This window comes from Mustela putorius, unplaced genomic scaffold (genome assembly GCF_011764305.1).
Source record: "Mustela putorius furo isolate JIRA1106 unplaced genomic scaffold, ASM1176430v1.1 tig00000095_pilon_pilon_pilon, whole genome shotgun sequence".
NCBI classification, from domain to species: domain Eukaryota; kingdom Metazoa; phylum Chordata; class Mammalia; order Carnivora; family Mustelidae; genus Mustela; species Mustela putorius.
The window spans coordinates 21,146,137-21,171,698 of NW_025421280.1; the positions used below are offsets into that span (position 1 = coordinate 21,146,137).

The 25,562-nt window shown below is 37.5% G+C and overlaps 1 protein-coding gene across 7 annotated transcripts in view; it reads right to left on the reverse strand.

The window, feature by feature from the left end:
• Window positions 1-25,562, reverse strand: part of DOCK3 (dedicator of cytokinesis 3) — a 561,701-nt gene that overhangs the window by 439,775 nt on the left and 96,364 nt on the right. For all 7 annotated transcript variants that reach the window (XM_045079409.1, XM_045079404.1, XM_045079422.1 and 4 more), the window contains exon 2: window positions 12,872-12,955. In XM_045079409.1, coding sequence (XP_044935344.1) covers window positions 12,872-12,955 — 84 coding nt within the window. The remainder of the gene's footprint in view (window positions 1-12,871; window positions 12,956-25,562) is intronic.

Sequence of the window (25,562 nt, forward strand, 5' to 3'; positions counted from 1 at the left end):
AATGGATCAAGGAAAAAAAAAAAAAAGACCCATTCATATGCTGTCTACAAGCCTACAGACTTGTTTTATACCCAAATACACGTCCAGATTGAAAGTGAGCGTGTGGAGAACAATTTATCATGCTAATGGACATCAAAAGAAAGCAGGGTAGCAATCCTTACATCGGACAAACTAGATTTTAAACCAAAGACTGTAGTGAGAGATGAAGAAGGATGCTATATCATAATAAAAGGGTCTATCCAACAAGAAGATCTAACAATTGTAAATATTTATGCCACTAACTTGGGGGCAGCTGATTATAAAAACCAAGTAATAACAAAATTGAAGAAACACATTGATAATAGTACAATAATAGGACTTTAACACCCCACTCCCAGCAATGAACAGATCATCTAAGCAGAAGATCAATAAGGAAACAAGGACTTTGAATGATACACTGGACCAGATGGACTTCACAGATACATTCAGAGCATCTCATCCTAAAGCAAAGGAATACACATTCTGCATGAGTGCACATGGAACATTCTCCAGAAGAGATCACATACTGGGTCACAAACCAGGTCTCAGCTGGTACCAAAAGAATGGGATTCCTTTCCACATATTTTCAGACCACAGTGCTTTAAAATCTGAACTCAGTAACAAGAGAAAATTTGGAAGGACTACACATACATGGAGGTTAAAGAGCATCCTACTAAAGAATGAACGGGTCAACCAGAAAATTAAAGAGGAATTTTTAAGAATGCCTCAAAACAAACGAAAATGAAAACACAACAGCTTGAAACTGCTGGGGTGTGGTAAAGACAGTCCTAAGAGGGATGTATATAGCAACACAGACTTTTTCTCAAGAAACAAGAAAAGTTTCAAGCACACGACCTAACTTTACACCTAAAGGAGCTGGAGAAAGAACAGCAAATAACATCTAAAACAAGCAGAAAAGAAGAAATAATTTAAATTGAAACAGAAATCAATGAAACAGAACCCAAAAGAACAACAGAACAGATCACCATGACTAGGAGCTGCTTCTCTGAAAGAATTGATATGATCCATAAACCCCTTGCTAGACTTATCAAAGAGAAAGGACCCAATAAATAAAATTACAAATGAAAGAGGGGAGATCACAACCAATACCTAAGAAATACAACTATAAGAAAATATTATGAGAAATTATATGCCCCCAAAATCAGGCTATCTGGAAAAAATGGATGTATTCCTAGAAACATATAAATGACCAAAACTGAAACAGAAAGAATAGAAAACGTGAATAGGTCCATAACCAGAAAAGAAATTGAAGCAGTCATCAAAAATTTCCCAACATGAGTCCAGGGTCAGATGACCTCCCAGTGGAATTCTACCAAACATTTAAAGAAGAATTCATCAGGAACAGATGCTATACCTTGTCAACTGCTTTTTCTGTATCAATTGAGAGGACCATGTGGTTTTTCTCTCTTCTCTTATTGATTTATTCTATCACATTGATTGATTTGCAAATGTCGAATCATGCTTGCATCCCAGGAATAAATCCCACCTTGTCATGGTAGATAATCTCTTTAATGTACTGTTGGATCCTATTAGCTAGGATCTTGTTGAGAATTCTGGCATCCATATTCATCAGGGATATTGGTTTGAAACTCTCCATTTTGATGTACTCTGTGCATGGTTTGGGGATTAGGATAATGCTGGCTTCAAAGAAAGCGTCTGGGAGTTTTCCTACGGTTTCTGTCTTTTGAAACAGTTTCAGGAAATGGTATTATTTCTTCTTTGACTGTTTGGTAGAATTCCACAGGAAATCTGTCAGATCCTGGGCTCTTGTTTTTTGGGATGTTTTTGATCACTGCTTCAAAGTATAGTGATAGCAGGAACATTCCTCAACTTCATAAAAGCTATCTATGAAAAGTCCACAGCGAATATCATTCTCAATGGGGAAAAGCTGACAGCCTTCCCTCTGAGATCAGGGATGCCCACTCTCACCACTGTTGTTCAACATAGTACTAGAAGTCCTAGCAACAGCAATCAGATAACAAAAAGAAATAAAAGGTATTCAAATTGGCAAAGAAGAAGTCAAACTCTCTCTCTTCACAGATGACATGATACTTTATATGGAAAACCCAAAAGACTCCACCCCCAAACAACAAGAACTCATACAGCAATTCAATAATGTGGCAGGATACAAAACCAATGCACAGAAATCAGTTGCTTTCTTAATCACTAACAATGAAAATGTAGAGAGAAAAATCAGAGAATCAATTCCACTTACTACAGCACCAAAAAGAACCATAAGATACCTGGAAATAAACCTAACCAAAGAAGTAAAGGATCTCTACTCAAGGAACTACAGAACACTCATGAAAGAAATTGAAGAAGACACAAAAAGATGGAAAAGCATTCCATGCTCATGGAGCAGAAGAATAAACATCATTAAAATGTCTACACTGCCTAGAGCAATCTATACGTTCAATGCCATCCTGATCAAAATTTTCGATTCCAAAATTCCAGCATTTTTCAAAGTCCTGGAACAAACAATTCTAAAATTTGTATGGAACCAGAAAAGACCCCAAATTGCTAAGGAAATGTTGAAAAACAAAAACAAAACTGGGGGTATCACATTGCCTGATTTCAAGCTTCACTACAAAGCTATGATCACGGGTGCCTGGGTGGCTCAGTGGGTTAAGCCGCTGCCTTCGGCTCAGGTCATGATCTCAGGGTCCTGGGATCGAGTCCCACATCGGGCTCTCTGCTCGGCAGGGGGTCTGCTTCTCTTCCTCTCTCTCTGTGATCTCTTCCCTTCCTCTCTCCTACTGTGATCTCTCTCCTCTGTCAAAATAAATAAATAAAATCTTTAAAAAAAAAAAAAAAAAAAGCTGTGATCACCAAGACAGCATGGTACTGGCACAAAAACATACACACAGACCAGTGGAACAAAGTAGAGAGTTCAGATAAGGACCCGCAACTCTATGGTCAAATAATCTTTGACAAAGCAGGAAAAAAATATACAGTGGGAAAAAGGCAGTCTCTTCAATAAATGGTGCTGGGAAAATTGGACAGCTATGCATAGAACAATGAAACTTGGCAATTCTCTTATACAACACACAAAGATAAACTCAAAATGGATAAAAGACCTCAACGTGATGCAGGAATCCATCAAAACCCTAGAGGAGAACATAGGCAGTAACCTCTTCAACACTGGCCACAGCAACTTCTTTCAAGATATGTCTCCAAAGGCAAGGGAAACAAAAGCAAAAATGAACTATCGAGACTTCAATAATAAAAAGTCTCTATTGAGACTTCATAATAAAGAGCTTCTGCACAGCAAAGGAAACAATCAACAAAACCAAAAGACAACCTAGGGAACGGAAGTAGATATTTGCAAATGTCTTATCAGACAAAGGGCTAATATCCAAAACTTATAAAGAACTTACCATACTCAACACCCAAAAAGCAAATAATCCAGGCAAGCAGTGGAAAGAAGACATGAACAGACATTTCTCCAAAGATGTACAAATCACCAACAGACACATGAAAAAATGTTCCACATCACTTGCCATCCAGGAAATACAAACCAAAAGCACAATGAGACACCACCCTACATCAGTCAGAATGGCTAAAATCAGTAAGTCAGGAAACAACAGCTGTTGGCGAAGATGCAGAGAATGGGAACCCTCTTACACTGTTAGTGTGAATGCAAACTGGTGCAGCCACTCTGGAAAACAGTATGGAGGTTCCTCAAAAAGTTAAAAATATTTCCCTATGACCCAGCAATTGCACTGCTAGGTATTTACCCAATGGATACAAACACAGTGATTCAAAGGGGCATCTGCACCCTAATGTTTATAAAAGCAATAACCAAACTATGGAAAGAATCCAAGATGCCCATCAACAGATGAACAGATAAAGAAGATGTGATGCGCGCGCGCGCGCACACACACACACACACACACACACACACACAATGGGATATTATTCAGTTATCAAAAAGAATGAACTCTCACCATTTGCAATGACATTGATGGAACTAGAGGGTATTATGCTAAGAGAAATAAGTCAATCAGAGAAAGACAATTATTGTATGATTTCACTCATGTGGAATTTAAGAAACAAAACAGATGGTGGTGCCTGGGTGGCTCAGTTTGGTTAAGCGTCTGTCTTTGTCTCAGGTCATGATCCCTGGGTCCTGGAATGAAGCACCAGAGATGTCTCCCTACTCAGTGGGGAGCCTGCTTCTCCCTCTCCCTCTGCTACTCCCCCTGCTTGTGCTCTCTTTCTCGTTTTCTCAAATAAATAAATAAAATCTTAAAAAAACAAAAGAAACAGATGAACACAAGGCTAGACAGAAAAAAATAAAATAAGATGAAATCGTAGAGGGTTACAAACCATAAGAGGCACTTAACTACAGGAAACAATCTGAGGGCTGTGGGAGGAAAGGAAGGTGGGTAGCTGGATGATGAGCATAAGGACAACAACATGATGTAATGAGCACTGGGTGATTATATGCAACAGATGAATCCTTAAACTGTACCTCTGAAACTAATAATATTCTGTACATTAATTGATTTTAAATAAAATTAAATTAAAAAAGAAAAGATGCTCAATATCACTCATCATCAGGAAAATACAAAACACAACCATGATGAGATACCACCTCCCACCTGTCAAAATGGCTAAAATTAACAACAGAAGAAACAGGAGGTATTGGCAAAGATGAGGAGAAAGGGGAATGTTCTTGCACTGTTGGTGGGAAGCAAACTGGTGCAGATGCTCTGGAGAACATTTTGGAAGTTCCTCAAAAAGTTAAAAACAGAACCACCATACAATCCAGCCATTGCACTACTAGGTATTTACCTAAAGGACACAAAAATAGAGATTCAAGAGGTACATGACCCCTATGTTTACAAGAGCATTATAAACAATAGCCAAACTACGGGGAGAGCTCAAACATCCATCAACTGATGAATAAAGAAGATGTGGTATCTATCTATATACAGTGGAATATTATTCAGTCATCAAAAAGAATGAATTCTTGCCATTTGCAATGACATGGATGGAGGTAGAATATATTATGCTAAGTGAAATAAATAAAAAACAAATACCAGATGATCTCACTCATACATGGAATTTAAGAACGGATTGCATGGAGCACTGGGTGTGGTGAAAAAATAATGAATACTGTTTTTCTGAAAATAAATAAATTGAAAAAATTTAAAAAAATAAAATAAAATAAAATTCAAAAAAAAAAAACAGATGAGCATATGGGAATGGGGAAATGAAAAGAAGGAGAGAGGGAAACAAGCCATAAGTGATTCTTTTTTTTTTTTTTCAAAGATTTTATTTATTTATTTGACAGAGAGAGATTACAAGTAGGCAGAGAGAGAGAGGAGGAAGCAGGCTCCCCGCTGAGCAGAGATCCCGATGCGGGACTCGATCCCAGGAGCCTGAGATCATGACCTGAGCCGAAGGCAGCGGCTTAACCCACTGAGCCACCCAGGCACCCGCCATAAGTGATTCTTAAGAACAGAGAACAAGGGCACCTGGGTAGCTCAGTGGGTTAAAGCCTCTGCTTTCGGCTCAGGTCATGATCCCAGGGTCCTGGGATCAAGTCCCACATCGGGCTCTCTGCTTCAGCACGGAGCCTGCTTCCCCCCCCTCTCTGCCTGCCTCTCTGCCTACTTGTGATCTCTGTCAAATAAATAAATAAAATCTTTAATAAAAAAAGGAATGCATGGAGCATTGGGTGTGGTGAAAAAATAATGAATACTGTTATGCTGAAAATAAATAATTTAATTTAAAAAAAAAAACAGAGAACAACCTGAGGGTTGCTGAAGGGATATGGGTGGGGGATGAGCTAGACAGCTGATGAGTATTAAAGATGGTACTTGTCATGAGCACTGGATGTTGCATGTAAGTGATAAACCACTGAATTCTATTCCAGAAACCAATATTGCACTGTATGTAAACTGACAAAATTTAAATAAAAAATAAACTCTAGGGTAACCACTGCAAGCAAAATACTTCAAAGCCACCAAGCTAATAGAAGAAAATGCCTAGAAAGAAAATACTAGAATAATCAAAATGTTAGCTTAATAAGGCATGTAAGAAAGGCACAACGAGGCACAAAGACCAAGGTGATAGCCTTAAACCTAACTAAATAAATAACTGAATCAACTACATATAGACTAAATAATCCAGATTGTCATAATAAATAAAAATAAACCCCACCACAGGCCATTTATATACAACACACATACTTAAAGACAAGAATACATAAAATTTAAAAGAATAGGTGATTTCCACATGGCCCTGGAAAAATGGCAGGCATTGAATCTCTCCACATAGCCTCCAAAAAGACATATAAAAGAACAAAAAAAGAGGGTATAAAGCCATATAGAGGGTCTAAAGCTTTATCAAGCCATATTAAATCAATGTTTTCAATATTACTATCAGAGAACACTATGGACTTCAAACTACATTTATGCAGTGAAAAATTACAAATTACAAACAACAAAGCTCCTACCACTACTAGATAGCTCTTCACTGCCGTATCTCCAAAGGAGAACTTCCTTCTACTCACCTATTTTCCCTCTAGAGGCCACTTCTTTTTCACATAGGTTCTTCAGACTACTCCTTGCACTTTACCCACAGACTTATAGTGGTAGAAGGAGTATTCTCAGCCGTACAGGCAGCAGAGTATGGAGCAGAGTAGGAACTTTGTCAAAAACAAATCAGATACACAAAACCCTTGGGGAAACTCAACTGGTCATTCTTTCCTCAGATTTAAAAAAGCAGTATTGTGGCAGTAAGGAAGACGGTAAACAGCCTTCACTAGGTCTCCGTCTCTGCCTTAAGTTACACAGCTCTAATTCATCCTGATTATTTTCTACATCTGATATTCACTTGTCATGCTATCACCCTTTGCATTCATCCTGGGGATTACCTTAAAGAATATCTCCTTTGCTGGTTTCTCCTGATTCTTGAATCCCATTATCTTTCCATTCTTTAACTTATTGCTTAATTCTACAGGAATACATCCCCTCATAGCTTCACGAATAAAGTTATATAGGAGGCCAACTGACACTTTGCATGTCAGAAAATACACTTAGTATACTCTCATATTCAATTCATAATTTGGCTGAATGATAAAATTCTAGGTTATAAATCACTTTCCATTAACATTTTGAAGACACCACTCCACTATCTCCCATAGTTAAAGTCCAGTCCTTTGTGGTATATGGTATGTGGTATACGGTATATACCATATTCTTTCCTATCTTTGAATGCTGGCTGAATCTTCTTGGTCCCAATATTCTGAAATTTCACAATGATATCGTCCTGTTTTCATTCATTTGTGTTAGGTACTTGCTGAGTCCTTTCAATACGGAAAGCCATGTCCTTTCATTCTGGAAAATTTTCCTGAGTTATTTCCTAGCTGATTTCTATCCTTCAGTTTCTCTCCTCTATGTTTCTGAACCTCCATCAAATGAACCTCTTGAAGCTGACCTTCAATTGTCTTATCTTCTCTAATCTCCTATGACTTGTATTTTTGTTCAAATTTCTAGGAAATTTCCTCAACTTTTATCTTTGAGCCCTTTTATGGAGATTTTTCATTCTTGCTACCATGTTTTTAACTTCCAAGAACTCCTTTCTGTTATCTAATGTTCTTTTTTAATAGCATCCTGTTCTAGTTTCATGGATGCAACATCTTCCTTTATCTCCAAGGAAATTATTCATAAGTCCTGTTTGTTTTCTAAGTTTTCTTTACCCTATGTAGTCTCTTTCCCATGAGTTTCTTTTTCTTTTCTTTTTTCTTTTTTTAGTGGGGAAAGAGAAAAGCCATCTTTCATATTAGAGGCATCCTCAAATACCTGGTATCATTGGTTTTCTGCTCATTTTAAAAGAAAGGAAATAAAAAGTTAACTGGAAGCTCTAAATTCATGGGTGACTCTTGCTGACCTTATGATTCACTATTTGGAGATCAACCTATCATTTGTTGTGAAAATCCTGGTATCAGTGTATCAACTGGGGTCTAGTCAGCAAACAGAAACAAATCTTTAAAACAGGAAAAAAAATGTTATTATTTTAAAAATCATTAAATAGGGGGCACCTGGGTGGCTCAGTGGGTTAAAGCCTCTGCCTTCAGCTCAGGTCATGATCTCAGGGTCCTGGGATCGAGTCCCGCATCAGGCTCTCTGCTTCAGCAGGGAGCCTGCTTCCCCCACTCTCTCTCCACCTGCCTCTCTGCCTACTTGTGATCTCTGTTTGTCAAATAAAAATTTTTTAAAAATCTTTTTTAAAAAATCATTAAATAGGTATAAAAGATAGTAAATGACTAGAAGAACTCTAAGACAACCATGGTAGCAACTATAAAAATATATTGCCACCTTTAAAGCTAAGTGAAAAATAAACAAGAAAAAAGCCTAGTAACTTACAGAAGGGATTCCAAAAAGCTAAGATACTGATCTCTGATGAAATGGTGGGCTACTGCAGAAACATGCTATTCATTGCTATAGTGAGACTTGCTGGAGGCCACTCACCAAAACCAAGACTGTTGCTTGCCATGGAAAATACTGTAGGAACCAACTGCCTGCAGAGCAGCTTACTACAGGGATAAAATAAAAGCAGAAAGAACGAAGTCCCTTCTTCATCCTCCTGGCAAGTAGACTTCTTATAATGCCTCTTTATTGGCAGAACCTAACAAAGATTCAGCTGCCAAAGAAGAAATATGATTGCAGAGTCTCCAGCTCTAGCATTGTAATAAAGGGGTAAGAAGGGCAGGTTCAGCACTCAGAGACAGTAAGTCAATAACTGGCACAATCAATATCTGTGGTCCCTCATCTTGCCTTATTGTCTGAAAGAGTCCTCTAATCTGTTCTAGAAGGTAAAGGTCTAGCTGCCAGGATTTCAAGAGCCAAGTGGAAGATGACTAGAAGTTCCTATATTTGGTATTTGGTAGGCATGTTTTCACTTAATACCCAGTTTTTGATACAAAGCCTTTCTCCTATGGAACTATGCATGAAGTCTCCCAATCCACAGATGTTTTATTTATCCTTTATCAAAAATAAATCTCAAATGGATAAGGAAGATGTGGTCCATATACACTATGGAGTATTATGCCTCCATCAGAAAGGATGAATACCCAACTTTTGTATCAACAAGGACGGGACTAGAAGAGATTATGCTGAGTGAAATAAGTCAAGCAGAGAGAGTCAATTATCATATGATCTCACTTCTTTGTGGAGCATAACAAATAACATGGAGGACATGGGGAGATGGAGAGGAGAAGGGTGTTGAGGGAAATTGAAAGGGGAGATGAACCATGAGAGACTATGGACTCTGAATAACAATCTGAGGGTTTTGAAGGGGCAGGGGGTGGAGGTTGCGGTAGCCAAGTGGTGGGTATTATGGAGTGCATGTATTGCATGGAGCACTGCGTGTGGTACATAAACAATGAATTCTGTTACACTGAAAGAAATAAAAAAAAAATAAGTCTCAAAACTTCTACTAGGATGGGGAACCTGGGTAGCTCACTCAGTTAAGCAACTGACTTTGGTTTCAGTTCAGGTCATGATCTCGGGGTCATAAGATCAAGCACCACATTCAGCTCTGTGTTTAATACAGAGTCTGCTTCCGACTCTCTCTCCCTCTCCTTTTCCCCTCCCATGCCCCATGCACATGCTCACTCTCTCTCTCTCTGTCTCAATTAAATAAATAAATCTTTAAAAAAAAAACAAAAACCCTACCAGGATGGGGATGCCTGGATGGCTCAATTGGTTAATAAGCAGCTGCCTTTGGTTCAGGTCATGATCCCAGCATCCTGGGATCAAGTCCCACGTCAGGCTCCTTGCTCAGCGGGGAGCCTGCTTCTCTCACTGCCTCTGCCTACCACTCTGTCTGCCTGTGCGCGTGCTCTCTCTCTCTCTAACAAATAAATTTTTTATAAAATCTTAAAAAAAAAAAAAACCTATGGATGAGTAAGGAGCTGCCACCAAATGAGAGGAAGTAAGGGAGAAGATCTATGTAATTTCAACCTCATTTCCAAAAGTACCTGGTGCTATACTTCCTATATCTTTTAAGGATCTGCAGTATAAATAAAGTTGGTCCTCAGCTCTTCCTACTGAACATACTTTGGATTCAGCTACCTTGGGTGTGTTAAGTCACAGTTTCCACTCTTCCAATACCTTGCCAACTTTGCTTGTTTTTGTGGGTGTACAGCAATTTTTATGCCCCTATACTTTCGTTCTGTAGTGTTTCAGAAAGAAACAATCAAATACAAATATTCTATACTCCATTGTAACCCAAAAGTTCTCATTCTTTTCAACATGGTAGCAAATTTTCATCCATTTAGAGTTTGTAAGACTTCTTTGAGGGGCATTCCAAATACTTTTTGAAAAAAGCTCAATATTACTAGCATAATTATATAATCTACCAATGTGACTTCACTTAAGCACAACATTCATCTAGATATAAATCCCTTGACATGTGTTTTTAAACTATTTGTAAATTTATGGTCACATTTAATAATAAACAAAAGAATGATTAAAAAGACTAAAGACCTGGGGTGCCTGGGTGGCTCAGTCATTAAGCATCTGCCTTCAGCTCAGGTCATGATCCCAGGGTCCTGGGATTGAGACCCCCATCAGGCTCCCTGCTCAGTGGGAAGCCTGCTACTGCCTCTCCTCTGGCTTGTGGTCCCTCTCTCGCTGCCCCTGTCGAATAAATTTTTAAATCTTTAAAAAAAAAAACAAAAGGGCTAAAAACTCGAGGTGCCTGAGTGATGCAGTTGGTTAAGCATCTGTTCAACTCTTGGTTTCAGCTCATGATCTCACAGTCCTGAGATCAAACCCTGTGGCAGGCTCCATGCTCAGCATAGAGTCTGCTTGAGACTGTCTCTCTCACTTTCCCTCTTCCCCTCCCCACTGTGCTCTAATAAATAAAAATAAATTAATTTTAAAATATAAAGACCTGACAGAGAGGCACATGAGTGGCTCAGTCAACTAAGCATCTGCCTTCAGCTCAGATAGTGATCCCAGGGTCCTGAGATTGAACCTCTGCCTCTACCCTTCCACCTGCTCATTCATATTCTCTCTATATCTCTCAAATAAATAAATAAAATATTTTATTTTTATTTCTTAGAAGATTTATTTGAGAGAGAGACAACACAAGTGGAATGCAGGTAGGGGCAGAGGTAAAGGGAGAAGCAGACTCTCTGTTGAGCAAGGAGCCAGATGTAGGGCTTGATCCAAGGACCCTGAGATCATGACTCAAGCAGAAGCCAAATGCTTAACTGAATGAGCCACCTAGGCGCCCCATAAATAAAATCTTAAAAAAAAAAAAAAAGACCTGACACAAAAAAGGATAAAGATGTGGTACAAAGACCCACAATCTCTTCTCAGTCCTAGTAGAACCCAAACTACAGTAAAAAAAAAATAAAAAAAAAAAAATTGTGAGGCAGCAATGGTCACAGTCGCCAAACTGTGGAAAGAACCAAGATGCCCTTCAACGGATAAATGGATAAGGAAGATGTGGTCCATATACACTATGGAGTATTATGCCTCCTTCAGAAAGGACGAATACCCAACTATTGTAGCAACATGGACGGGACGGAAGAGATTATGCTGAGTGAAATAAGTCAAGCAGAGAGAGTCAATTATCATATGGTTTCACTTATTTGTGGAGCATAACAAATAGCATGGAGGACAAGGGGAATTAGAGAAGAGAAGGGAGTTGGAGGAAATTGGAAGGGGAGGTGAACCATGAGAGATTATGGACTCTGAAAAACAATCTGAGGGTTTTGAAGGGGTGGGGGGTGGGAGGTTGGGGGAACCAGGTGGTGGGTATTAGAGAGGGCACAGATTGCATGGAGCACTGGGTGTGGTGCAAAAAACAATGAATACTGTTATGCTGAAAATAAATTTTAAAAAAATACTAAAAAAAAAAAAGTTGATATCCAGAATCTATAAAGAACTCCTCAAACTCAACACACACAAAACATATAATCATATTGAAAAATGGGCAGAAGATATGAAGACACTTCTCCAGTGAAGATATACAAAGGGCTATCAGACAAATGAAAAAAGGTTCATCATCACTAGCCATCAGGGAGATTCAAATTAAAACCACATTACACCAGTTAGAATGGCCAAAATTAGCAAGACAGGAAACAAGGTGTGTTGGAGAGGATGTGGAGAAAGGGGAACCCTCTTACACAGTTGGTGGAAATGCAAGTTGGTGCAGCCACTTTGGGAGAGTCTTAAGCAGATTCTGCACTGAGCCTGGAGCCCGACATGGGGCTGGATCCCATAACCCTGAGATCACAACCTGAGCTGAAACCAAAAATCAGATACTTAACCAACTGTACCACCCAGGAGCCCCAAATGCATGATTTTGAAAAATGTTACATTTGTCAATAATGCATAAATGTTACAGCAGATATACCCATATACATCACAGAGGAGGCTAGAAGGCAAGCCAAACTTCATTAAAGCATATTTACTTCCTTGTTTTAATTATAACTGATCACATCCAGCCAATCTAACAGAAAGATACAAATGAACTAATTACAACTCAATTCTATTCAAATGCAGCTAAGCATGGATGGAAGATTATCTATTTGATTATAAAATCAAAATTAATTATTTAACATAAAGTATAAAAATTACACTCTGAATGCCAACAATGAGTTCTTTAATTGTTGCTTTTAGATTAAAGCCTAAATAACCCATACATTTATGATAAATATAAATCAGGAAGGATTCTATAACAACATACAATGTGGTTAATTATACTTTTAAAATGATTGCTTATAATCTATTACTACAAAATAAATGTATATAATATTACCCAAAATTATCACTATTTGTATACTGTATAGGTCCATACTTACCTTCACATTTTTCAAGAATCTGGACTGTTTCTCCTATTTCTAAGACCAACCCTTGAGGGACAGATCCTCGAAAGCTGCATATCACTAGGAAAACAAAGGTAAACACACCAATTAGCATTTTTAAACACTGAGAAAAGATCAGTGTCATTGAAATTAAGCACTAAATTTTCTTAAATATATACTTTCCCTTCTTCACTAATTAATCTTTCAAATATGCAAGCCCCTTTCTACTTAATCTGTATTTTGAGTAGTAATATAAAGTAGCTCAGTATATTGAAGTACATTCTGGCAAAATTACTATTCCTGAGTACTAAGTGTATGAAAACGCTTCTGTAAACAAGTCTCTCTTTCCCTCAGCATGACTTGTGTTCACCTGTTCTTCTTGAGAAAATATGTTTCAATTATTTAAGAAGAAATTAACACCACAGTCTTCTTACCTAATATAAACAGACAGTTTTATAAAGAATCACCAACTAAATATGACTATACTTTGAAAAACAAAGTCTCTATAATAAAAACATAAACAGAAATGAAATAAAAATCAAATTACAATAGGGAAAATCTATAATACCAATCAGAATTCCATGTTTACTGCAACATTTATAATAGCCAAGATATGAAAGTAACCCAAATGTCAATCTATAGATGGATAAAGAAGAGATAGTGTATATATGTGCATACATATATATACATGCATATATGTGCATATATATGTGTGCATATATATATACACACACACACTACATATCTGTATATATAGATACACACAATGGAATATTACTCAACCATAAAAAAGAACAAAATCCAGCCATTTGCAACAACTTGGATGGATCTAAAGGGTATAATTCTAAGTGAAATAAGTAAGTCATGAAAGATAAATACTATATGATTTCAATCATATGTGGAATTTAAAAAAGCAGAACAAAAAAAAAAAGAAAAAAGAGACCAAAAAAAGGCTCTTAAAAATAGAGAACTTGCCAGAGGGGAGGAGGTAAGCAGGGGGATGGGTGAAGTAGAAGGTGATTCAGAGTACACTTATGATGACGAGCATTGAGTAATGTATAGAATAGATAAATCAGTATGTTGTACAACTGAAAATAATGTTAATATTGTATGTTATTATACTGGAATTAAAAAAATTTGTAATATAACCCCAGTTTTTTAAAGAAAATGATCATTTGATTTCAAAATTTATGTAAGAATACAAAGAAACAAGAATATCCTTGTCAATCTTAAAGGACTTCTACTACTATATATCAAGACTTATAATCTAAAATCAGTTCTCTGAATGGCTAGTAACAAAAAGACAAAACACAACAAGTGTTGGTGAGGATGTGGAGAAAACAGAACTCTCATGCACTGTTGATGGGAAGGTAAATTGGTGCAACCACTATAAAAAATTGTATGGAAACTCCTCAAAAGACTAAAAATAGAAATACCATATGACCCAGTAATTCTACTACTAAGTATTTACCCAAAGAAAATTAGAACACTAATTCAAAAAGATATATGCACTCCTGTATTTGTTGTAGCATTATTTACAATAGCCAAGGTATTGAACCAACCTAAGTGTCCATCAATTGATGAATGGACAAAGATGAAGTATGTATATATATAAGTGTGTGTGTATATAATGGTATTTTACTTATAAAAAAGAACAAAATCTTGCCATTCATGACAATACAGATGAACCTAGAGGGTATTATGGTAAGTGAGATAAGTGAGAAAGAAAAAGACAAATACCATATTATTTCACTTCACTTCACTTCCATGTGGAATCTAAAAAGCAAAACAGACCAGAAAGGGCAGAAACAGACCTATTAACACAGAGAACAAATTAACTGCCAGGGTTTAGAGAAATGGGCAAAATGGATGAAGGGGAAGGGAAGGAAGAGGCTTGTAGTTATGGAATGAGTAAGTCATGGGGATGAAAGGTACAGTATAGGGAATATTAGTCAATGGTACTATAATAGTATTAAATGGTGACAAATGGTAACTATACTTGTGATGAGTATAGCATACCCTACGGAGCTGTTGAATCACTATGTTGTTCACCTAAAACTAATGTAACATTGTGTGTCAAGTACACTTTAGTGAAAAAAGATGTAAAAAAAAGTGATAAACCCCTCATCAGAGTGACTCAAAACAAACAAACAAATAACTTCTATAAGAATGTTCACATCAGCTTTATTCACAATAGCCCAGAACTGGAAACAACCCAACTATTCAACAAAATAAGTACAAATAAAATATGCAATATTCAAAAATACGTATCACTTAGACATAAAAAATAAAGATCCACTGGTACAAGTAACACATTGGACAAATATCACAATCATTATGCCAAACAAAAGAAGTCAGACACAAAAGTGTACATACTACATAGTTCTATTTACTAAAAGATCTAGAACAGGCTAAATTAATCTATGGTAAATAAAATCAAAATACCAGTTGCCCCCAGAGAAACATGGACTGATCAGGTAGCACAAAAAGAACATTCTAGAAAGACAGAAATAGCGTTTGACAATGTGTAAGTGTAGACTTTAGGTAAAATTGTACAACTAATTCAATATATGTGACTGCTACCTCAAAATGGATCAAAGACAATGCAAGATCTAAATTATGAAGTTCTTAAAGAAAATATAAGAGTAAATCTTTATGACCTTAGTGCTTCCTAATACATGACACCAAAATCATAAATAACAAAAGAAAGAATAAACTGAACTTCATTAAACGTAAAAGCTTCTGTGCTGCAAAGGACACCATCAAGAAAGTGAAAAAGTAAACCGAGGGAATGGGAGAAAATATTTGTAAATAATGTATCTTACAAAGGATCTGCACCCAGAGTATATAAAAGAACTTCCACTACAATAAAAAAAATTAAAAATGGAAAGAGGATTTGAATGGACATTTCTCTAAAAATGATATACTAGTGGCCAGTAAAACATGAAAATGCTCAACATCATTAGTCATTAGTGAGATGCTAATCAAAACCATGAGATCCATTTCATACCCACTAAGATGGCTATAATCTCTCAGTCAAATAAATAAATAAAATCTGTTTAAAAAAAATTAAAAAAAAAAGATTGACAATAAAACTGTAGGGATATATTGCTGGTAGAAATGTAAAATGGTACAGTTGCTGTAAAAAATCATTTGGCAGCTCCTCAAAAAATTAAACATATAATTATCATATGATTCAACGTTTCCACTCCTACATATATATCCCAAGAGAACTAAAAACATATGCTCACACAAAAAGTTATTCACAAAGGTTCATAACACAATTTGTAACAGCCAAAAAGTAGAAACAATCCATATATCCATCAAATGGATGACTGGATAAATAAAATGTGGTATATCCATACAATGGAATATTCTCACCCATAAAGAGTTAAGTACTGATACATACTACTACATGGATGAACTCTGAAAACCTACACTAAGTTGAGGTCGGACACAAAGGCTATATATCCTATGATTCTATTCATATAAAATATCCAGAATAGCCAAATCCATGGACACAGAAAGTAGATTAGTAACTGCAATATCCTTGGAGAGGAATGTGGAGTGACTGTCATTGGGTATAGGGATTCTTTATGGAGTGATGAAAATATTCTGGAATTAGATAGTGATAATGGTTATTCAACCTAATAAATACATCAAAACCACTGAACTGTATACTTTTTTAAAATTTTTATTTATTTTTTTAATTTCTTTTCAGTGTTCCAGAATTCATTGTTTATGCACTACACCCAGTGCTCCATGCAATACATGCCCTCCATAATACTCACCACCAGGCTCATCCAACCTCCTACCCCCAACGCCTCCAAAACCCTCAGATTGTTTTTCAGAGTCCACAGTGTCTCATTGTTCTTCACCCTCTTTTTTATTTAAGTTCAATTAGCCAAGGTATAGTACTATCAGTAGTTTTTGATACCTTTTTTAAAAGGCAAAGAAATATAAGTGGTTCTCCTTGACTCAACAAATGTTACTGATACTGCTCAGTTATATTCAAGAAATCAATTTCAAGTCTGAAGTGACTGAACAAGCTGAGACAACACTAACTCAGTACCATCTTAAGTGGAAGCTACTAAGATGTGTTATGTTTAAACATAGTGAAAATATACGTGGACAGAAAATAACAGTTGGAACAATTCAGAAGGCTTGTAAAAATGTAAGACATTTAAAATATATGGTTTATTTCATTGAATGACTCATCAGCAAGTACTCTGCACAAATTATATGACTCTTTCATGTGTCAGTCTGCCAGTAGTCAAAAAAGAACTTTAGGGGGGGAGGAGTCAAGATGGCGGAGAAGTAGCAAGCTGAGACTGCTTCAGCTAGCCGGAGATCAGCTAGATACCTTATCTAAAGATTGCAAACACCTGAAAATCCATAGGCAGATCGAAGAGAAGAAAAACAGCAATTCTGGAAACAGAAAAACAACCACTTTCTGAAAGGTAGGACCGGCGGAGAAGTGAATCCAAAGCGACGGGAAGATAGACCCCGGGGGGAGGGGCCGGCTCCCGGCAAGCGGCGGAGCAACCGCGCACAAAATCAGGACTTTTAAAAGTCTGTTCCGCTGAGGGACATCGCTCCAGAGGCTAAACCAGGGCGAAGCCCACGCGGGGTCAGCGTGGCCTCAGGTCCCGCAGGGTCACAGAAGGATCGGGGGTGTCTGAGTGTCGCAGAGCTTGCGGGTATTGGAACGGGAAAGCCGGCTACAGAGACAGAGCCGACAGTAAGCTCACAGCTCCGTGTTACCTTGAACCGGTCGCAGGCTCGGTGAGCTCGGAGCGCAGCCGGAGGTCAGGCAGACGGGAGTAACTGGGCGCGGTTCTCTGAGCGCGCACTGAGGAGTGCGGCCCTGGGCTCTCCGCTCCTCCGGGCCGGAGACCAGGAGGCCGCCATTTGTATTCCCGTCCTCTGGAACTCTACGGAAAGCGCTCAGGGAACAAAAGCTCCTGAAAGCAAACCCGAGCGGATTACTCACCCCGGCCCAGGGTAAGGGCGGTGTAATTCCACCTGGGGCAAAGACACTTGAGAATCACTACAACAGGCCCCTCCCCCAGAAGATCAACAAGAAATCCAGCCAAGACCAAGTTCACCTACCAAGGAGTGCGGTTTCAATACCAAGGAGAGCAGCAGAATTCCAGAGGAGGAGAAAGCCAAGGACGGAACTCATGGCTTTTTTCCTGTGACTTTTTTTAGTCTTGCAGTTAATTTAATTTTTTCTTTTTCATGTTTTTTTTTTCTCGCCTTCGGGTAAAATTTTTTTTTTAACTGTTACCTTTTTATCTTTTAACGATTTTATACTAGTTTATCTAATATATATATGTTTTCTTTTTTACATTTTTCTTAGGTGTATTCTTTTTTAAAAAATTCTTTTCTTTTCTTTCTTTTTTTTTTCTTTTCTTTTTTTTTTCTTTTTTTTTTTTTCTTTTTTCTTTCTTCCTTTTTGAACCTCTTTTTATCCCCTTTCTCCCCACTCACGATTTTGGATCTCTTCTAATTTGGTTAAAGCATATTTCCTGGGGTTGTTGCCACCCTTTTAGTATTTTACTTGCCCCTTCATTTAGTCTTATCTGGACAAAATGACAAGACGTAAAAATTCAACACAAAAAAAAGAACAAGAGGCAGTACCGAAGGCTAGGGACCTAATCAATACAGACATCGGTAATATGTCAGATCTAGAGTTCAGAATGACAATTCTCAAGTTTCTAGCCGGGCTCGAAAAAGGCATGGAAGATATTAGAGAAACCCTCTCGAGAGATATAAAAGCCCTTTCTGGAGAAATAAAAGAACTAAAATCTAACCAAGATGAAATCAAAAAAGCTATTAATGAGGTGCAATCAAAAATGGAGGCTCTAACTGCTAGGATAAATGAAGCAGAAGAAAGAATTAGTGATATAGAAGACCAAATGACAGAGAATAAAGAAGCTGAGCAAAAGAGGGACAAACAGCTACTGGACCATGAGGGGAGAATTCGAGAGATAAGTGACACCATAAGACGAAACAACATTAGAATAATTGGGATTCCAGAAGAAGAAGAAAGAGAGAGGGGAGCAGAAGGTATACTGGAGAGAATTATTGGGGAGAATTTCCCCAATATGGCAAAGGGAACGAGCATCAAAATTCAGGAGGTTCAGAGAATGCCCCTCAAAATCAATAAGAATAGGCCCACACCCCGTCACCTAATAGTAAAATTTACAAGTCTCAATGACAAAGAGAAAATCCTGAAAGCAGCCCGGGAAAAGAAGTCTGTAACATACAATGGTAAAAATATTAGATTGGCAGCTGACTTATCCACAGAGACCTGGCAGGCCAGAAGAGCTGGCATGATATTTTCAGAGCACTAAACGAGAAAAACATGCAGCCAAGAATACTATATCTAGCTAGACTATCATTGAAAATAGAAGGAGAGATTAAAAGTTTCCAGGACAAACAAAAACTGAAAGAATTTGCAAACACCAAACCAGCTCTACAGGAAATATTGAAAGGGGTCCTCTAAGCAAAGAGAGAGCCTACAAGTGGTAGATCAGAAAGGAACAGAGACCATATACAGTAACAGTCACCTTACAGGCAATACAATGGCACTAAATTCATATCTCTCAATAGTTACCCTGAATGTTAATGGGCTAAATGCCCCTGTCAAAAGACACAGGGTATCAGAATGGATAAAAAAACAAAACCCATCTATATGTTGCCTCCAAGAAACACATTTTAAGCCCGAAGACACCTCCAGATTTAAAGTGAGGGGGTGGAAAAGAATTTACCATGCTAATGGACATCAGAAGAAAGCAGGGGTGGCAATCCTTATATCAGATCAATTAGATTTTAAGCCAAAGACTATAATAAGAGATGAGGAAGGACACTATATCATACTCAAAGGGTCTGTCCAACAAGAAGATTTAACAATTTTAAATATCTATGCCCCCAATGTGGGAGCAGCCAACTATATAAACCAATTAATAACAAAATCAAAGAAACACATCAACAATAATACAATAATAGTAGGGGACTTTAACACTCCCCTCACTGAAATGGACAGGTCATCCAAGCAAAAGATCAGCAAGGAAATAAAGGCCTTAAACGACACACTGGACCAGATGGACATCACAGATATATTCAGAATATTTCATCCCAAAGCAACAGAATACACATTCTTCTCTAGTGCACATGGAACATTCTCCAGAATAGATCACTTCCTCGGTCCTAAATCAGGACTCAACCGGTATCAAAAGATTGGGATCATTCCCTGCATATTTTCAGACCACAATGCTCTAAAGCTAGAACTCAACCACAAAAGGAAGTTTGGAAAGAACCCAAATACATGGAGACTAAACAGTATCCTTCTAAAGAATGAATGGGTCAACAGGGAAATTAAAGAAGAATTGAAAAAAATCATGGAAACAAATGATAATGAAAATACAACGGTTCAAAATCTGTGGGACACAACAAAGGCAGTCCTGAGAGGAAAATATATAGCGCTACAAGCCTTTCTCAAGAAACAAGAAAGGTCTCAGGTACACAACCTAACCCTACACCTGAAGGAGCTGGAGAAAGAACAAGAAAGAAACCCTAAGCCCAGCAGGAGAAGAGAAATCATAAAGATCAGAGCAGAAATCAATGAAATAGAAACCAAAAAAACAACAGAACAAATCAACGAAACTAGGAGCTGGTTCTTTGAAAGAATTAATAAAATTGATAAACCCCTGGCCAGACTTATCAAAAAGAAAAGAGAAAGGACCCAAATAAATAAAATCATGAATGAAAGAGGAGAGATCACAACTAACACCAAAGAAATACAAACTATTATAAGAACATACTATGAGCAACTCTACGGCAATAAATTTGACAATCTGGAAGAAATGGATGCATTCCTAGAAACATATAAACTACCACAACTGAGCCAGGAAGAAATAGAAAGCCTGAACAGACCCATAACCAGTAAGGAGATTGAAACAGTCATTAAAAATCTCCAAACAAACAAAAGCCCAGGGCCAGACGGCTTCCCGGGGGAATTCTACCAAACATTTAAAGAAGAACTAATTCCTATTCTCCTGAAACTGTTCCAAAAAATAGAAATGGAAGGAAAACTTCCAAACTCATTTTATGAGGCCAGCATCACCTTGATCCCAAACCCAGACAAGGATCCCACCAAAAAAGAGAGCTATAGACCGATATCCTTGATGAACACAGATGCGAAAATACTCAACAAAATACTAGCCAATAGGATTCAACAGTACATTAAAAGGATTATTCACCACGACCAAGTGGGATTTATTCCAGGGCTGCAAGGTTGGTTCAACATCCGCAAATCAGTCAATGTGATACAATACATCAATAAAAGAAAGAACAAGAACCAGATGATACTCTCAATAGATGCTGAAAAAGCATTTGACAAAGTACAACATCCCTTCCTGATCAAAACTCTTCAAAGTGTAGGGATAGAGGGCACATACCTCAATATCATCAAAGCCATCTATGAAAAACCCACCGCAAATATCATTCTCAATGGAAAAAAACTGAAAGCTTTTCCGCTAAGGTCAGGAACACGGCAGGGATGTCCATTATCACCACTGCTATTCAACATCGTACTAGAGGTCCTAGCCTCAGCAATCAGACAACAAAAGGAAATTAAAGGCATCCAAATCGGCAAAGAAGAAGTCAAATTATCACTCTTCGCAGATGATATGATACTCTATGTGGAAAACCCAAAAGACTCCACTCCAAAACTGCTAGAACTTATACAGGAATTCAATAAAGTGTCAGGATATAAAATCAATGCACAGAAATCAGTTGCATTTCTCTACACCAACAGCAAGACAGAAGAAAGAGATATTAAGGAGTCAATCCCATTTACAATTGCATCCAAAACCATAAGATACCTAGGAATAAACCTAACCAAAGAGGCACAGAATCTATACTCAGAAAACTATAAAGTACTCATGAAAGAAATTGAGGAAGACACAAAGAAATGGAAAAATGTTCCATGCTCCTGGATTGGAAGAATAAATATTGTGAAAATGTCTATGCTACCTAAAGCAATCTACACATTTAATGCAATTCCTATCAAAGTACCATCCATCTTTTTCAAAGAAATGGAACAAATAATGGTAAAATTTATATGGAACCAGAAAAGACCTCGAATAGCCAAAGGGATATTGAAAAAGAAAGCCAACGTTGGTGGCATCACAATTCCGGACTTCAGGCTCTATTACAAAGCTGTCATCATCAAGACAGCATGGTACTGGCACAAAAACAGACACATAGATCAATGGAACAGAATAGAGAGCCCAGAAATAGACCCTCAAATCTATGGTCAACTAATCTTCGACAAAGCAGGAAAGAATGTCCAATGGAAAAAAGACAGCCTTTTCAATAAATGGTGCTGGGAAAATTGGACAGCCACATGCAGAAAAATGAAATTGGACCATTTCCTTACACCACACACAAAAATAGACTCAAAATGGATGAAGGACCTCAATGTACGAAAGGAATCCATCAAAATCCTTGAGGAGAACACGGGCAGCAACCTCTTCGACCTCTGCCGCAGCAACATCTTCCTAGGAACAACGCAAAAGGCAAGGGAAGCAAGGGAAAAAATGAACTACTGGGATTTCATCAAGATCAAAAGCTTTTGCACAGCAAAGGAAACAGTTAACAAAATCAAAAGACAACTGACAGAATAGGAGAAGATATTTGCAAACCACATATAGAAAAAGGACTAGTGTCCAGAATCTATAAAGAACTTAGCAAACTCAACACCCAAAGAACAAATAATCCAATCAAGAAATGGGCAGAGGACATGAACAGACATTTCTGCAAAGAAGACATCCAGATGGCCAACAGACACATGAAAAAGTGCTCCATATCACTCGGCATCAGGGAAATACAAATCAAAACCACAATGAGATATCACCTCACACCAGTCAGAATGGCTAAAATCAACAAGTCAGGAAATGACAGATGCTGGCGAGGATGCGGAGAAAGGGGAACCCTCCTACACTGTTGGTGGGAATGCAAGCTGGTGCAGCCACTCTGGAAAACAGCATGGAGGTTCCTCAAAATGTTGAAAATAGAACTGCCCTATGACCCAGCAATTGCACTACTGGGTATTTACCCTAAAGACACAAACGTAGTGATCCAAAGGGGCACATGCACCCGAATGTTTATAGCAGCAATGTCCACAATAGCCAAACTATGGAAAGAACCTAGATGTCCATCAACAGATGAATGGATCAAGAAGATGTGGTATATATACACAATGGAATACTATGCAGCCATCAAAAGAAATGAAATCTTGCCATTTGCGACAACGTGGATGGAACTAGAGCGTATCATGCTTAGCGAAATAAGTCAAGCAGAGAAAGACAACTATCATATGATCTCCCTGATATGAGGAAGTGGTGATACAACATGGAGGCTTAAGTGGGTAGAAGAAGAATAAATGAAACAAGATGGGATTGGGAGGGAGACAAACCATAAGTGACTCTTAATCTCACAAAACAAACTGAGGGTTGCCGGGGGGAGGGGGTTTGGGAGAAGGGGGTGGGATTATGGACATTGGGGAGGGTATGTGATTTGGTGAGTGCTGTGAAGTGTGTAAACCTGGTGATTCACAGACCTGTACCCCTGGGGATAAAATATAAGTTTATCAAAAATAAAAAATTAAAAAAAAAAATCTCAAAAAAAAAAAAAAAGAACTTTATTTGCTCTCATGGACGTGATCATCTTCACTTCTGTGAATTTTTATAAAAAACAGAAAACAAGTATCCTGACTTGTTTAAGTGCACAGCAGCAAGATGGCTTAGTAGTGGTCAAGTTTTATTGCAATTTTATTACACTTCAATCTGTGACTGTAATTTTTATGAATGAAAACTTCCCTCATCATATTTTTAAATGTCTTATTTTTTAAGTAATCTCTACACCCAACATGGGGCTCAAACTCACAACCCCAAGATCAAGAGTCACATGCTCCACTGACTGAGTCAGCTGAGAGCCCCTTCCCTCATCCACTGTTATTATAAAATAATATATGGCCTTGGAAATTAGTTTTTTATTCAGTCTTGATAATGTTTCTTAATTAATTCAACTTAACAACAAACTTATTTGTGAAACTTACACATATATTAAAGATACTCTGTTGCCAACTTGAATCACAACTAATATTAAGCTGCTTTATAAATTTTTCATACTTTCAAAAGTTAAAAAAAGAAATAGTACCACCATTCTAACTCAAATTTGGATCCCACACATTTTTGTGCTCAAATTACAGTTCTTATAGAGCTTTTTAAACTTCAATGCAACTGCAAAGGAAATTTCCATATTTCAAAATCCATATACTAGTGCAACTGAGTTGGAAGTACTTTAATCTGCAATGTAATGACATGTTAAATGACGGGCTAAAAGGCAAATAACAAGAGAAGATGCTAATAAATTCCATAAATGGCTTCTAAGTGATGACTACTCTCAAATTAAAATATATATAAAGACTGACATCAGTATTTGGCAATATCTGTCTGAAAAAGTATTTATAAAGAAGAAAAACATAAAATCTCATTACAGATCGGCTTTAACAGGTAAAGATTTATGACTGATTTTAATTATAAGGAACATTAACATTAAAAGACAATTAATTAACCCCCCCAAATAACCTTCTGATCATCTCATTGATAATGTATTACAAAAAAACTGTGCTCAATTATTTTTATATTTTGAATTTCATCAAATTCAATATACATCAATTTTACGACTTGGCCTGTAAAGTTTAAAATATTTTACTATGTGACCCTTTAGAGTAACAATTTGCCAACTCCTAGTCTGAAGCAAAAACAGTACCAATGTATTGTGTATTTGTGATATTATGAGAAGTAAAACACATGACAAAAGTAACATCAAGTATAGGAGGGAGGAAAGTTCTATCAATTTCACTTAACATTTACTCACATAAACTGTAATACCTATGTATTATTTAAATTGTTGTGTATTCACTGATTGCTTCCACTTTATGATCACAGAGTAGTTTTCTCCCCTCTTCACTAGCATATTCTATAACTACATAACACATTCTTTTTTTTAGTTAATTAATTAATTTTAGAGATAGAAAGTGCAAACGGGAAGGAGCAGAGGGAGAGGGACAGGCAGACTCCACACTAAGTCCAAAGCTCAACATGGGGCTGGATCCTAGACCCCTGAGATCATGACCTGAGCCGAAATCAAGTCAGACACTTAACCAACCATGCCACCCAGGTGTCCCTACATAATACATTCTTCTTATGAAGAATTTACAAACCTTTCTATGAATTATCATTTTTCCATTTGATTACTTTCCTATGAAGCGAAAGGAAACGTATAAACAAAAAAACACTCTTATGGGTACTGGAGTTTATTTCAAACTATCAAAATTTAAGAATGGGGCGCCTGGGTGGCTCAGTGGGTTAAGCCGCTGCCTTCGGCTCAGGTCATGATCTCGGGGTCCAGGGATCGAGTCCCGCATCGGGCTCTCTGCTCAGCGGGGAGCCTGCTTCCTCCTCTCTCTCTCTCTCTCTCTCTCTCTGCCTGCCTCTCGGCCTACTTGTGATCTCTGTCAAATAAATAAATAAAATATTTTAAAAAAAAGTTTAAGAATGAAGTCCACTGGTTAGCTCAGTGGGTTAAGCCTCTGACTCTTGATTTCAGCCTA